Below are 14,259 nucleotides of genomic sequence, written 5' to 3'. Positions count from 1 at the left end.
ATGCCAGGGTCTGAGAGCGGTCGTGGGAGGAGAGAGGTGTCAGGAGATGTGTGCCAGGGTTATCGGGCACAGCTGCAGGGCCTGACACTCAACAGCAAATCTGCCATCACCAAGCTGACTGTCCTGGCGAAGCAGAAGGTGGCCTTTGCCAGCAGCATTGCCTCCCTGGTAGAGGCACAAATGGCCAAGGTTTGGATGTTCCACTGCTTGCTGCTCCTAGCTGTGCTGCTGGGGAGACCAGCTGGGGCAATGGGCTGGGTGGGCTTGGGGCTAGGAGGAAGGGTCTGGGGAGATGTCCTGCTGAGGAGGGTGGGCAGAGCCAGGCAGCAGTGGGCTGAGGGGTGGCAGGAGGAGGAGGGTAAAAGGGGACAAGGAGAGACAGGGAAGAAGGGAGGTGGGAGAGGGCCTGAGAGACTGGAAATGGGATGAGGGAGAGAGGGAGAGGCTCTGGAAGAGACAAGAGGATGGGTGGGATGAGTACAGCTGGGCTTGGACAAGTTGGGTGGAGGGCAGAGAGCAGGGGTTTTAGGGGACATGGAGGTGGGGATGGTGAGCTGGTTAATGAGGGGGCAAACATGAAGAGGAAGATTTTGACAGCCCAGAGGGCGCTGGGGATTTGGGGCTGGGTTGGCCCCCCAGCTGGGTCATTAACTTTGCCAGACTAACACAGTGTTTCTGTTGTTAATTGTAAATCATAGAATCAATAATGAATAAGGTTGGGAAAGACCTCAAAGATCATCAAGTCCAACCTGTAGATATTGTAAAATCCTGTATGTTTTGTACACATTCATTGCACTCCACTGTAGATTGCAGTTTTGCTTGTAAATACTTCCTTTTGCTTCCAACTGAGTTAGTCTGGCAAAGTTAATGTGGGGGGGAAATTTCAGCCTACCACAGTGGGGATGTAGACAGCAGTCCAGGCAGCCAGGAGGCTCTGGTTGCTGTGGAGGAAGCAGGCAGAGGGAAGCCTGTCTCAGATGGGAACCAGGAGCATAGGGTGAGATGTCAGGGGCTTCTTTCACAGCTAAGCTTAAGTTGCTGCTTCTACTCTCCACCCCATAGGGAGCTGGGGACTGGAGAGAGTGGAACAGCCCCCACATCACCCTCTTCCTGTAGCCAAGTGGTTGGGACTTGCCCCACCAAAAGCTCTGGGAGGTCCGTGTGGCTTGTGAGTGAAGCCCTGTGCCAATATCAGCCACAGTCTGATGGCCTGGCAGGCAGTGGGCAGCAGCCCCTTGCCCTTGCTATTGGCTTTTGCCCTCACATGGAGCCAGAATGCAGCATCTCAAAGATGGTGCCTGAGCCCTTGCCTTTAGCACTTTCAACAGCAGCTGCTCTTCACGGTTCTGTGCCATATTGCCACCACTGGAGAGGGCCTGGCTGGCAGATTCTGTGGAGGATTGGGGGTTTGGCAGTAGTTTAAAGGAATCAAAGTAAGGTTGTTTTGTAGTGTGCAGCTTGGCCACTTCTGAGGGGCTCAGTGTAATGACTTTGCAGCCCCAGTTAGGGTGAGACTGTTTCCCCAGCACAGTCCCTGTGAGTGCTGGCAGGGCACACACCCTGCTGTTACAGAACAGCTTGGGGGTGAAAGGTAGATGAGTGTCTGTGGTTGTTTTGCTCTGCCTGGTCAGACCATCTGTTTGGACTGCAGGTGTTCTGTGCCCTGAGGGCTGCTCCTGTCGTGTGGGTATTTCATTTGTTCTACCTGGAGGTTCAGGGTGAGGAAGAAGAAATTCTCCCTGACTGTAGAAACTGCATTAAGGTCCTAATCTGTCATCTGAAAGACATGGGCCAGAGAGAAAGAGGAGGCTTCCTCTGAGCCCAGCCCAGGTGCTTGGTGCCAGCAGCCCCAGCACAGGCTGTGGTTTTACAGCACCTTTTTAAACAAGAGCATTTTTTAAAGGAGAGGCTTCTTTCAACCCCCCTCCCATTTCTGCCAGTCCCCCCAGTGCAGACCTGTCCCAGTGGCTGGCTTTGCCTGGAAGAGAAGACCTCGATATTCCAGCCCTGCTGAGGTCCTTCTGCGATCCTGGAGCAGGTTACATTTGCAGCAGGCTGCACTGCTGAGGTCTGAGTCCTGCTCACAGCACAATGGCAGTGGCACTTGTCACAGAGCCTTCACTGCTGCACCATTCCCCTTCTGCTTGCATCTGAGCATCCATTGGCCAGATTCAGTTTCCCTATCAACAGGAAGTCCCAAGCCCAGACTCTTGGTGTTTGTAGTGGCAAGCCAAAAGAGGTTTCTGAGCCTGGCAATCCCTGGGTTTGCAGTGCTTCAGAGGGGCTCTGGTTGTGCTGAACTTCTCCCTCTCTTCTCATGATTCCAGGCTCCTCCATCGCAGAAGCTTCCTGTCATCTATCTCATGGACTCCATCGTCAAGCATGTGGGAGGAGCCTACCTGCAGGCTTTTGCCCCAAACCTGGTGGAAACCTTTCTCTCTGTCTTTGAGAAGGTCTCTGCACTTCAGAAGAGCTCTGTAAATGAATCTGTGCCTGGGAAATGAGCACTGTGCCCAGGGTTGGGTTTATTGGGTGGCTTTTATAAATCCTTGTCCTGGCTCTGTGCTGGGGGAGACTGCCCCTGCTGCTCTCACACAGGTGAATCATACTGAGATGAAAGATGTAAAGTCTTGGCTTGGGTCATAAGAGTCTGGAATTGTCCTGGACAGTTTGGTTACCCATGGCTCACCTGGGTGGATTTTTGTAATGTACAGATGAGGGAGTTAACAGATTCCTGGTTTAATGTCAGTGAGTAAATAGTCCTTGTGCCAAGAAGAGCCTGAGAATCAGATCCTTGTGGATTTCTGTCCCTCCTGTAGTTGGATCTGTCTCATTTGCTTCAGCTGTGGTGTGTGCAATGAGTGCTGACACTCTGAGGAGCGGCACTGAGAGCTGTTTCTGTCCTAGTGGGCTGGGATTTGAAACCAGTGCTAGAAGGGGAAAAAGCTCTTGGCAGGTGTTGCTATGCTGCAGTGCAAGTGTGTGTGTTGACTTCACTCAGCACTGAGAATGCTGCCAGGTCTTGGAGTCTTAACCAGCTCTAAACCCAGTGCAGTGATTGTGGTGTTCCTTGTGAGACCTGCACATCAAAGTCAGGGTTTGAAGGACTGGACTGGGATGGATTTCAGCTTCTGTGGCTTCCTGTTTGCTGTATGAAAGTGGCATCTGCTCTGGATGAGAGGAATGGAGCTTTGGTGTAATGATCTACCCTTAGGTACCAGTGAGGGTCTAAGTTCCCAGGATGCTTTCTGGATGGTTTCCAGAAGTCAAATGCCTGATGAAAGAGAGACTGCATTGTGATGGGGAGCATAGGAGACTCCAGCTCCTGTGTGCAGTGCAGATGGGGAGGGAGATACTGCCTTGGGTTTTCCCTCTTTACTGGTGACTGTTCTGCTGAACTGTGCATTTGAAGTTGCAGCTGAAGCTTGGCATGACTCATGTGGATAGTTTTCTAGGTTAAGTGCCTGCTGAGCTAACCAGAACTACTTAATTAATGTGTATTAATTAAATGCACAAAGTGGCAGTCACCTTTACTGGCTGGACTGGCCCTGTCGAAAGAAGCAAGCAGAATCCCAGCACTGCCATGGCCATGAGTGTTGTTATCAGTCAGTCCCAGGTCACTCTGCCTTAGTGACCATTCAGACACCTGATGAAGTCAGAACCTTTTGCTTAGCCACTTCTGCTCCTTTTGCAGTGATCAGGATGCTTCTCATGAAAATTGTACGATGCCTCCCCCTTCTCCCCACCCATGGGCTAAGGATGAATTATTTGTGCTGGAGTTCCTGCTCCTCTCCAAAGGCAGCTCCAAACTTTCTAGGCTGTTCTGTGTCTTTCTGTAACATCCCAACAACACAGCCAAAGCCATCCACACAGTCAGTGCTCAACGGCTGAACTCAGAGACTGGCATTAGGACAGCTGCAGAGATTTTGTCCTCAGGTGGTTTGAGTTCTTGTTTAACTGAACTCTCAAGTTGTGAGATGAAGGAAATGTTACTTTGCTGTAACTGCCTGACTTTCCTAAGGTAATCCAAACTGTTTAAAGAAATAAAATGGGCACTGACCCTGCAAGGAGGTTTGGTCTATGACTCACAGAGGGGTCCAACGGTACAGCTGAACTAAACCCGAATTGATGGCGAACAGCCCTCACCTGGCATCTGGTGGGAAAAGTCCTTCAGGGGCTGAAGAGCTGAGCACCAACACTTGCAGCAGTTTCTTTTCTCAGAGGCTCTTGTTTTGCAAGAGTTTTCCACCTTATTTTTTCAACAGAAATTTGGCAAATGAACTGAGAATTTTGGTCATGGAAAAGTGGACAGGAAATGCTCAGAAGATGGTCATGGACAATAAAGCCTTCCCATGGCCTTGAAACAGCAATTCCACAGCTGAGCCTCTCTGATGCCCTTGGCATGGGAGTGTGAGCTGCACTGCTGAGAGCTGCTGCACAGCCAGGCCAGTGTGTTGAGATGCCAAGTGCTGAGAGCACCAGGACAGCCATGCAGCCTTCCTTCTGGCAGCAAAGCTGCAGGCTGTGTGTGGCAGGAGCTGAGGGAGCCCTGGGGTTGTTTTGTTGTTGCAGGTGGACACAGAGACTCGCAAGAGTTTATTCCTCTTGCGCTCAACATGGGACAGAGTTTTCCCCCTGGAGAAGCTGCATGCCCTGGATGTCAGAGTCAAGTCCTTAGATCCTGCTTGGCCAGTGACACCTCTGCCTGCAGCTGGGAGTGCTGCTGGCAGCCCTGTGAGCCCTCAGCCTGCAGCTCCCTCGGTCAGTGTGTGTGCCTGCTGTACGGACAGAGGGTCCCAGAGCAGCCATCCTTGTCTGTAGGCTGCTGGGTGAGAGTGCAGTGCCTCAGGAGTGCAGGGCCTGGGCTGTGGAGGCAGGGCAGAGGCACTCCTGAATGCAGAGCACTGGGGGGGCTTGCTTTGCCTATGTCAAACCTGTGCTCTGGAGGGTGGCCATGGAGGAAGTGCTGTTAGGCGACGTCCCCCTGTCACAGCAGCAAATTGGAGTGGGGGCAAAGGTTTCAAATGAGTTTGGTTCCATTGTGCCTGAAGAGTGCAGCTCCTAACAGCTGCAGAGAGTGAGCTCCAGTGCTGGAGGGTGGCAGCAGGGAAGGGAGCTGGAGTGAGCTGAGCATGGGGGCCGTGGGGGTGTTAGGTTGAGGCTGGGGCTGGGTGACCTTGTTCTAAGCAAAGCAGCTCCAGGGCTCCCTGGCTCCCTCAGTTTTACAGAGAACCACAGGCACCATGACAAGGAGAGAGAGATCCCAGAACATACCCAAGAACGTCCCATCCCCACCTGGGGGTACACCCAAAACCCCCCAGGGCTCTTTCCTCTCCCCCCAACCCAGCCTCAGGCCTGGGCAGGCCAGGGGAGGCAGCTCAGCCATTTCCCTAGGCAGCAGCGGGGGGCGAAAGAGGAAGCCAAGACTCCGCGTGGCTATTTTACAGAGGAGCAGAGGACTGTGGGTGAAATACCTGGTTTGCTGTGACCACCCAGTGGGCTGGACCCTTTTGGGACCTCCCAGGTGTGGTCTGTGCAGTGGCATCCGGGCCAGCACCCAGCCTAAACCACCACAGTGGGGACACTTCTCTAGGGGGTCTCAGGCTCTTTGGGACAGTTCTTAGCTGTGCTGGCAGATGCCAGCCATCACTGTGCTTCTGCCTGGGAAGCAGAGCTCTGTGAGGAGTGGAGCTTTATGAGTTCATCTGGGGTGCTTGGACAGTATTTGTTAATTTAAAAGTGTTAAGGATTACACTCAAAATTGAGGCAAAACCAGGTGAATGTGCTGGGGCTTTGTTCTGAGCTTCCCTCCAAAGTGATCCCTATGTATGATCTTGCTGCTGCTCAGACAGGAGAGAGAACTTCAGCACAGTCAGAAGCACAGGGTGGAAAACAAAGGAGAGCAAGTGCCAGAAAAGGACCTGTTGAGACACAGCCACCAGCTACACAGTCTCCACAAGGACTAGAGAGGAGAGCACTCAAAAGAAGACTGAGAAGTTTGTCTCCCATTTTGTCATCTCCTAAAGTTAGAAAGATACATCAGATATGCCCTAAGCAGCCTCAGGTAGAAGAAGACACACAGGCAGCAAGAGGTGGCAGACATTCTTATCAGAGTAACATCAAAGCAGAGGTGCAGGATCAAAGGGCAGTGAGCAGAGCCCAGGAAGGCAGTCTCCAAGGAACAGCAAGCCAGCATCCAGAGCGTGCAGCAAACTGGGATGGAGCAACCTCGGGCAAGAGGCGGCAGTCTGGTTGGGAAGAAAATCCAAAGTAAGTTACTGCTTTTGAAACAACTTCTGTGTCAAGTGGGTGGAAATTCTGCTGCTGCCTCCAGGCTTTGGGAGGCAAGGTTCAGGTTGCTAAAGCTGATAACTTGAACTCACTTCTACTGTGAAACGTGGAAGTGCCACACACTTAGATCCTAAGGCGATGCTGAGGTTTGGCCGCGATCAGTTCTAACAATGGAACAGCTCTGGCCTGAAGGACAGAGAAATCCCTGTCTGAAACCTGTCCTTGCTTTCAGCTCACAGCAGGGTGAAGAATACCAAGCACTTGCTGAATGCCCTCACCAAAGACACCAGGAAATATGGCCTGCTGCTGGAAGGATGTTACCACCCCGAGCACCAACGCAGCAGCACTGCTTAGGCCTCAGGTTTGAGGGACCTCCAGGTCAGCCCTTGGGGCCCCATGGCCAACCTGGAGGAGGCATCAGGTTTGAGGAGCCACATGGTCAGCCACTGGGGCCACAGGGACTGTCAGGACAATTCAATACAGAGGTACCTCTAAGACTTGATGGACATTGCCAACCAGCCTCTGGATTTGACCTGCCCCTTGGCCTTCAAGGTGCACCTTTTCAAACCATGGCTCCACATGCTCCCTCAAGGCTGGGAATGTCACCATGTGGACAGGGGGGTCCCTTTGTGCAGCATCCCGAGCAGGGCTCCCATCGAGCATCTCACAGGATGCAGCTGCAGAGCACAGCTGGCCCAGGGGCACAGGATTGCCCTCGAAGAGCAGGTGCACAGCACTGGGATGTAACAGCTCCTCAGGGTCCTCAGCATGGAAGCTTCAGGAACACGTCAGTGGGAAGTCCTCAGGTAAGAACTGATTGTGTTCCACAGTTTGCTTGGCAGAAATATTTTTGTGTGCACAATTAGCAGGTTTCTTCTTCTGAAAAGTAAAGATTTTCCTGCAAAGCTGCAGACAGAGCCAGTTGTGAGTTCAGACAAATCCTCCTCCCTCACCAGCTCATGGAGACTTTCAGGACATGTGTTGCTGGTCTTTAAGAATCTTTTGTTAAGAGTTGAATCTTTACAGTGGGTTGTAGCTCAGTTGGATGTTTCCCAGGAACTGATAGTGCCATCAGGATTTACAGCCTGGGAACAGACCCAGGCCCTGGGCAGCTTGTGGTGCTTCCATTCACCTGGCACAGAAGGCAATTCTCCACCAAGCTGGAAAGATGACATCAGCGGATCCACAGGACTGATGCTTCCAAGAGCTGTAGAATGAAAGTGGGGCAGCAGCACTCTGTTGTCATCTTGCAGCTGTCACTACTGCTGAGTGGCCTTGTTTAGAGAGACCTCCATGGCTTGGGGAAGCTGAGCATGTCCTGTTCATAAAAGTCTGTTGAGATGCACCAGCAGCTTTCTGAGCTCAGCTGCCCCTGTTGGGAATGCTCTCTTCAGAAGAGGGAAATTGTACCTCAGCTCAGTGACAGCAATGTGATTGCTGTCAGTAGAGAGCATCTGGGGATGATCACTGAGCACCCAGAGCTCACTGACGGGGCCACAGCAGGGCTCGTGTCCTGCTGGCCTCTAATGGGATCAAACGTAAAGCAATTTGTAACTGCAGGAGGCAAACAACTCAGACCAAAGCTCAGCCTTCTTTGGAGCATGAACTGGTTTGCTGTCTGAAGCTTACTGTAGAGGCTTGCTGAAAACTGCTCCCAAGGTGTTTTTGGTGCAGGGGACACGATTTCAGTTCCTGGATGAGAACTGATGGCAGCTTTTGTAGAATCACCAGTTCCCAAATCCCTTTCTGAGGAGCTTTGTGCTGCTGAGCAGGAGCAGTTCCAAAGGAAAGGCTGTGTTTGGAAACATGACTGAAGGCTGGATAGGCAGAGAGAAAGGTGTTGGTCTGAGATGAACAGACAGGGTTCAATGAAATGTCAGCAAAAGGAGGATGTTCTGAAGCTGTTCTGGTAGGAAGTGAAACTAGGGCAGAGGTTCTGCAGCCATTTGTGGACCTTCCAGTACCAAACTGGGATGGCTCACTCCTGGAAGACTAAATCATGTTCTGGAGACACACCTGCAGTTTCAATGGTAACCTTTCAGCAGTAAGTTTATCATCTCATGATGGCACACCAAAGACTGCAATGTTTACTTTCACAGGTTCCTGCCACGTTTGCCCAGCCAGGGCCCTGTGGCCAAGCTCAGCAGTATTGGCCACATCCTGGAAGCCTTGTTCCAAACCCTGCAGGTGTGTAACCAAAAAAAGGAACTTGGAGAATCATGGAATTGTTTCAGCTGCAGAAGACCTCCAAAACCATGGAGTCCAACCACCAGCCTAACACCCCCATGGCCATTAAACCAGGGTTTTGTAACCCCTCAAGGGAAGGTGAAACCACCACTTGCCTGGGCACCCAGTTTCAGTGCCTGACCATCCTCCAGCGAAGACATTTTCCCAGATAGCAAAATTACACCTCCCATGCTGCAATTTAAGTCCAGCACCCCCAGGTCCTTTTCTGCTGGACAGTTTCAGCCACTCTGTCCCAAGCCTGGAGTGCTCATGGGGCTGTTGTGACCCAAGTGCAGGGCCCAGCACTTGTCCTTGTAACACTTCATCCCATTGGCCTTGGCCTATCAACCCAGGATGCCCAGGTCCCTCTTCAGAGCCTTTCTACCCTCCAACAGATCAACGCTGCCACCCAATTTGGTGTTGTCTGCAGCCACTTTGTAGTGTCCTGCTGTGCTAGGGCTGTGTGGACTAAGTGAAGCCTCCTCAGCAAGAAGGCTATAGGTGTGGTTCTGGCAGTAGCTTCATCTCTTGAGGCCTTCCAATAGTCTTCATGAGCCAGGTGGATTTGGTATGTACTTGTGCCAAAACCCAACAATAATTTCTGTCTGCTTTCCTGGAAAGTACCAGTCTGGGGCCTGGCTGGCATTTGCCAGGGGCTGTGAACATTCCCATTGCAGGAGTGGCTGGCAACAAAGAGCTTCTAGAAAGTCCTCAGTGCTTAAGCGGCCTGGTCCTGCTGAGACCTTGCAGCCTGAACTCAGAAAAATAGGACACTGCAGTGCTCCCTCTTGAGTGGGAATCTGTCCGTGGGCAGGCAGGACAGACAGCAACCTCTAGGTGAATGGTGAGGGAAGGGAAGAAACCAGCCAGAGACTGGGCATGAAGTGGAGAGAGCTGACAATGTGAGATCAAAAGGCAAGGAGCAGAAGGCAGGAGGGAAAGCTCCTTGTGGAAGATGCTGATACAAGCAAAGGCCATTTGTGGTGCTGAGCTTCTGTCTCCTTGCTGTGTTTGCACAGGAGCCCTTCCACTTTCACGTCCTGACAACCACCTGGGACAGCTCCATGTCAAAGAATTGTTTGCTAGGCTGCTGTCAGCAGGGATCCTGCACCTGCCAAACCCTGCTCCCACCTCAGCACGTAGGTAGCTCCAGCATGTTCTACCTGCTCAGTGTGTCCACAGCTGAAGTGTAAAGCTTTGCTGAACTCCTGCTTGGTTCATTTAGCTGTAGAGAGCCCCTCACCCTCCTTTTCTCCAGGCTTGAATAATCCCAGGTCCCTGAGCTGCTCTTCTCTAGACCCCTCTCCAACTTCTTGCCCTTCTCTGGACATACCCCAGCCCCTCAATGTCCTTCTTGGAGTGAGGAGCCCAAAACTGACCCCAGTATTTGATGTGTGGCCTCACCAGTGCCCAGTACAGGGGGATGATCACTTCCCTGTTCCTGGTGGCTATACCACTGCTGACCCAGGCCAGGATGCTGGTGGCCTTCTTGGCCACCTGGGCACACCCTGGCTCATCTTCAGCCAGCTGTCCACCAGCACCCCCAGGTCCTTTTCTGGTGGGCAGTTTCAGCCACTCTGCCCCTAGCATGGAGTGTTCATGGGGTTCTTGTTGCCCAAGTGCAGGACCCAGCACTATGCCTTTGGAACCTCATTCCATTGGTCCCAGTAGATGATCCAGTCTGCCTAGCTCCCTCTGCAGAGCCTTCCTACCCTCCAGCAGATCAACACTGCCACTGAACTCAGTGCCATCTGCAAACGTACTGAGGGTGCCTGGATCCCTTCCCCCAGATCATTGCCAAAGACATTAAAGAGAAGTGGCCCTAGTGCTGAGCCCTGGGGACACCACTGCTGACTGGCCACCAGCTGGGCTTAACTCCAATCCCCACCACTCTTTGGCCAGCAGCCAGTTCTTAACCCAGTGAAGCATCCACCCATCCAGGCCATGAGCATCCAGTTTCTCCAGGAGGATGCTGTGGGAGACAGTGTCAAAGGCTTCACTGAAGGCCAGGTAGAGGACACCCACAGCCTGTCCCTCATCCACTCAGCAGTCACCTTGTTGTAGAAGGAGGCCAGGGTCATCAAGCAGGATCTGCCCTTCATGGGCCCATGCTGACTGGGCTTGATCTCCTGGTTGCCCCTCATGTGCTGCGTCCTGTGCAGAGCAGCCAGGCGCTCAGTGGTGCCTGAGCTGTGCTGCACTGGCACTCCAGTAGGACCAGGTCACACTTGACTCAAAATAACTCTCAGGAGTCTATCAGCTCTTTCTGATGAGGCACTGAAATGTTGATGAAAGAGATATCTTTATGCTATCTTAGAAGGGAATGAACCATCAGCCCAGCCAGCTGCTGAAGGGAAAGCTGCTGAGCAGCAGGAAGATGTTCCAGACCTCACTGACTTCCAAGTGGAAGAGCTTAGGCAGTGCGTATCGTGTCGTGAGTTACAGAGCGCTGAGCCTGAGGGCAGGGGGAGATCTCCACGGCTGATCCAAGGCAGCTGAGGGCTTGGGGAAGATCAGGCCTCACCTTGTAACCAAGGGGACCTACAGCTTTTGGTGTCAGCCTTGGAGAATTTGAGGGAGCAGAAAGAGGGAAAACTGACCTGGGGAAAGTCCAGGAGCTGCAGGGTGCTCCTGGCTCAGGCAGGCTGTGATGTCCACTGCAGTCAGGGCTTCTCCTTGCTCACTGCTGGGCTCCCCACCTTCATGGGAGCTGGCCAAGCTGAGCCCGAGGCAGCGTCCCTGCTGCGTGCACTGTTGGCTGATCAAGCTGCAGGCATGAAACACAGCCCTGGGGTCTCCTCAGCACTGCTTCCTGTGGGCCCTTGCTTGTGGTATGAATGTTTCAGCTGATGGTGATATGAAAATGAGGGAGAGTGTAGCTCTGTTGTGGGTTCTAACCCCCATGAGATCCATGGCTTTACTCTGCTCTCGTGGGCAGAGAAAGCAATTTGCTGAGGAGCTGCTTCTCCTTTTCTTTCCCAGGCAAAGTGCAGCTTTGGTTTGGTTCTCTCTGCAGGCGTTACAGCAGTGCCATCAATGCTCTGCACACTGGCATCCAGTGTGGCTCCTGTGGGGTGAGGCTGGCCACCTCTCAGGGCTATGCCGAGCACTTGGACTGGCACTATGGACAGAACCGGAGCCGGAAAGCTGCAGGCAGAGCAGCAGCACACAGGCAGTGGTACTGCAGCTCAGCAGTAAGTGATGCAGCCTGGCTCCTGGGGCATCACAGGCCAGGGGCTGCCTCTGTCTGGCCTGGTGCTGTAGGGCTGCAGCTGAAATTTGTATCAGCACAGAGCTGGTCTTGGGCAAACAATGATGGCTGAGATCTCTGCAGTGCCTGTCACAGTGCAGAAGACCATGGCATGCTGGACAAGAAGTAGCTGGAAGATCCTGGCTCTGTTTTCATCTCACTGAGAAAGGAATTGCAGGAGAATGGGGTTTTTATTGGAAAACAGCTTTGCTGACCTGAGCAAGCTGCTCTGTGCCAGTGCTGCACATGGGGAGCACTCACTCCAGCTTTAATGAAGCAAGATGTGTTAAATACAGTGCTTTTGGGGTGGTGGGGGTTTATTTTTGCTTGTTTCCTTGTACTTTGCAGTCATTTCTAGCTGTCATTGTCTGAGTGTGAATTACAACTCTCTCCTCAGGAGTGGATTGAATTTGCAGCAGCAGCTGATCTGCAGGAGCCTGCAAAGAGCCAGATCTTCGAAAGAGCTCATGAAGCTGTGCTGAAGGCACGGCAAGCTGCAAAGAAGGACGAGATTCAGAGTGTCCCTGCTGGACCAGCTGGAGCAGCTGAGGTAAGTTTCCGCTTCCCTCTCTTAGCCCAGACACAGAGAATCCTCTGAGACTTTAAAGAAGTCTTTCACAGAGTGGCCAGAGGTAGGCAGGAGTCTTGCTCTTGGAGCTCTGCGGAGCCTCTCCGCGGGCGCTGTGTTTGTGTGTGCAGTGCTTGTTTCCCATGGGCAGATAGTAGCACAAATCACCTGCAGCTGCACAAGATCTGCACCCATGGGCATTCCACTACCTGAGCAGAACTGAGAGGGGCAAAGCATGGTCATGTACTGAACATTCCCACAGAGGGCATGAGGAGAGCAAATGACTTAGAGCTGGAGCTTTGCTGCTCTAACCATGATTTGGGTTACTGGGGTTTGGTGCTTTGATACAGAATTGTCTTTCTTTGTAGCAGACAGGTTAGCACCTGTCAGATGTCAGATCTGTCTTCCAGGCAACTCAGTCTCAAGTCACCACCAGCTGGGCATTTTGCTAGGTGAATTGATGTAGCAATTAAAGCCAAATGCTGCTGGGATGACAACTGGGTTTAGCATGCTAAGCCCCCAAGCCACGGAGGCCTTTGATTTCATTTTCCAAAGCACCTTTTGTGCTTTCTTCTCCCAGTTGATTCTTTTGCACAGAAGTCCTAAAGCTGTTCACACTTCATCAGAAAGTTCTGCCCTTGATTTGAGACTCCAGGTTAAGAGGAAGAGTGAGGATAATCCACAAAAAGAAACTCAAATGAAAAGATGAAATCCCCTGCACTGGATTGTCTGATATGGCAGGGAAACAGCATCAGGTTGTGAAGTGTTTTGCAGACACGAGCCTTGGCTGAAAGGTCAAAGCTGACCTTTCTCAGGTGACACCAGTCTCCACAGGCAGGTGATGATGATTTCCGGGGCTGCAAACTCTGCTCAGTGCCCAGCTAAAGATCCTGTGGTAGTCTCAATGCATTTACCCCTAGTTCAAAGACTCCTTTTAGCCTGTTACTAGACTCTTGCAGTTGGGGCGTTGAGGCAATGGTTGCAATAACCACATCCCTCCAAAAACTGTCCAGAGCTGTGAGATTTGCCAAGAGCAGTTCGAGCAGTACTGGGATGATGAAGAGGAAGAGTGGCGCCTGAGAAATGCCATTAGAGTCGATGCCAAGGTAAGCTGCCCTGCCACACAGGGGATGCTCAGCTACAGCACAGGCCCTGAAGAGCCACAGCAAAAGGGGAGGGCCCAGTGCTCTGGCTCTCCTGAAGCATCCCCATGTTACTGCTTCAGGCTCCAAGTGGCATCGATATCTCAGCCTCTGGAAGTTCTTGAGGTCCTGGTACCATCGGTACAGGGCCCTTGTGCTGCAGTGCTGGAAGACAAAGGAATGTCCCTCTAGATGGGGGTGGATGTTGGTTCTATTGTTTCTCCATACAGCTGGGCACAAAGAATTCCCAGCACTCAGCAGACTTCTGTCTGGTCATTCTTCCTAACTAAAGGCCCCCAAAATCCTTTCCCGGGGAGATGTGGCCTGTTCCTGCCACTGTTGATCTGGGCAGATGGGGTGAGCTGTGCAGCTGATGCTGCTTTATTCACAGCTGCTGTCATTTCTTGCTGTCTAGTTAAATGCCTCACAATTCTGTTTCAGATTTACCACCCATCTTGCTACAAGGACTAACATAAGGTAAGTCCTTACCCTTAGAAGCACTTTGCTTCCAGTGTTTCTGCTTGGTCTCTGCCTCTGCAGGGGGAAGGTGCTATCGTGACTGGGCTACCCTTGATTAGACAGTGTGGTAAGCTGATAGCACAGAATAAGCTGAGAAGGATTTCTTGCTGTGATGCACCCTGGCAGGTCCTGTGTCCTCTGGAACTACAGCAAAGCCATGGTTTGAAAGCAGGTCCTGCACTGATTGCTGGGCAAGCTGTGTGAGCTTAGGAAGTGGCAGCAGTGGAGCACCAATGGCTGTTGGGGTGTGGGACATCTTTAAG

General features: G+C 52.2%; 1 protein-coding gene across 1 annotated transcript; it reads left to right on the top strand.

The window, feature by feature from the left end:
* On the top strand, positions 1-13,948 carry LOC137455662 (uncharacterized). Its single transcript, XM_068166675.1, has 9 exons — positions 1-189; positions 2,328-2,453; positions 4,573-4,761; positions 10,420-10,527; positions 10,813-10,937; positions 11,534-11,711; positions 12,165-12,317; positions 13,349-13,441; positions 13,919-13,948. Exons 1-9 carry the CDS (start codon positions 1-3, stop codon positions 13,946-13,948), a joined length of 1,191 nt encoding a protein of 396 aa, XP_068022776.1.
* The last annotated feature ends 311 nt before the right edge of the window (positions 13,949-14,259 follow it).

This window comes from Melanerpes formicivorus, unplaced genomic scaffold, assembly GCF_026170545.1.
Source record: "Melanerpes formicivorus ecotype bairdi unplaced genomic scaffold, bMelFor1.0.p_v2 SCAF_103, whole genome shotgun sequence".
Classification (NCBI taxonomy): Eukaryota; Metazoa; Chordata; class Aves; order Piciformes; family Picidae; genus Melanerpes; species Melanerpes formicivorus.
The sequence above is the reverse complement of the archived record's forward strand: the minus strand, read 5'-3'. Positions and strand labels throughout refer to the sequence as shown.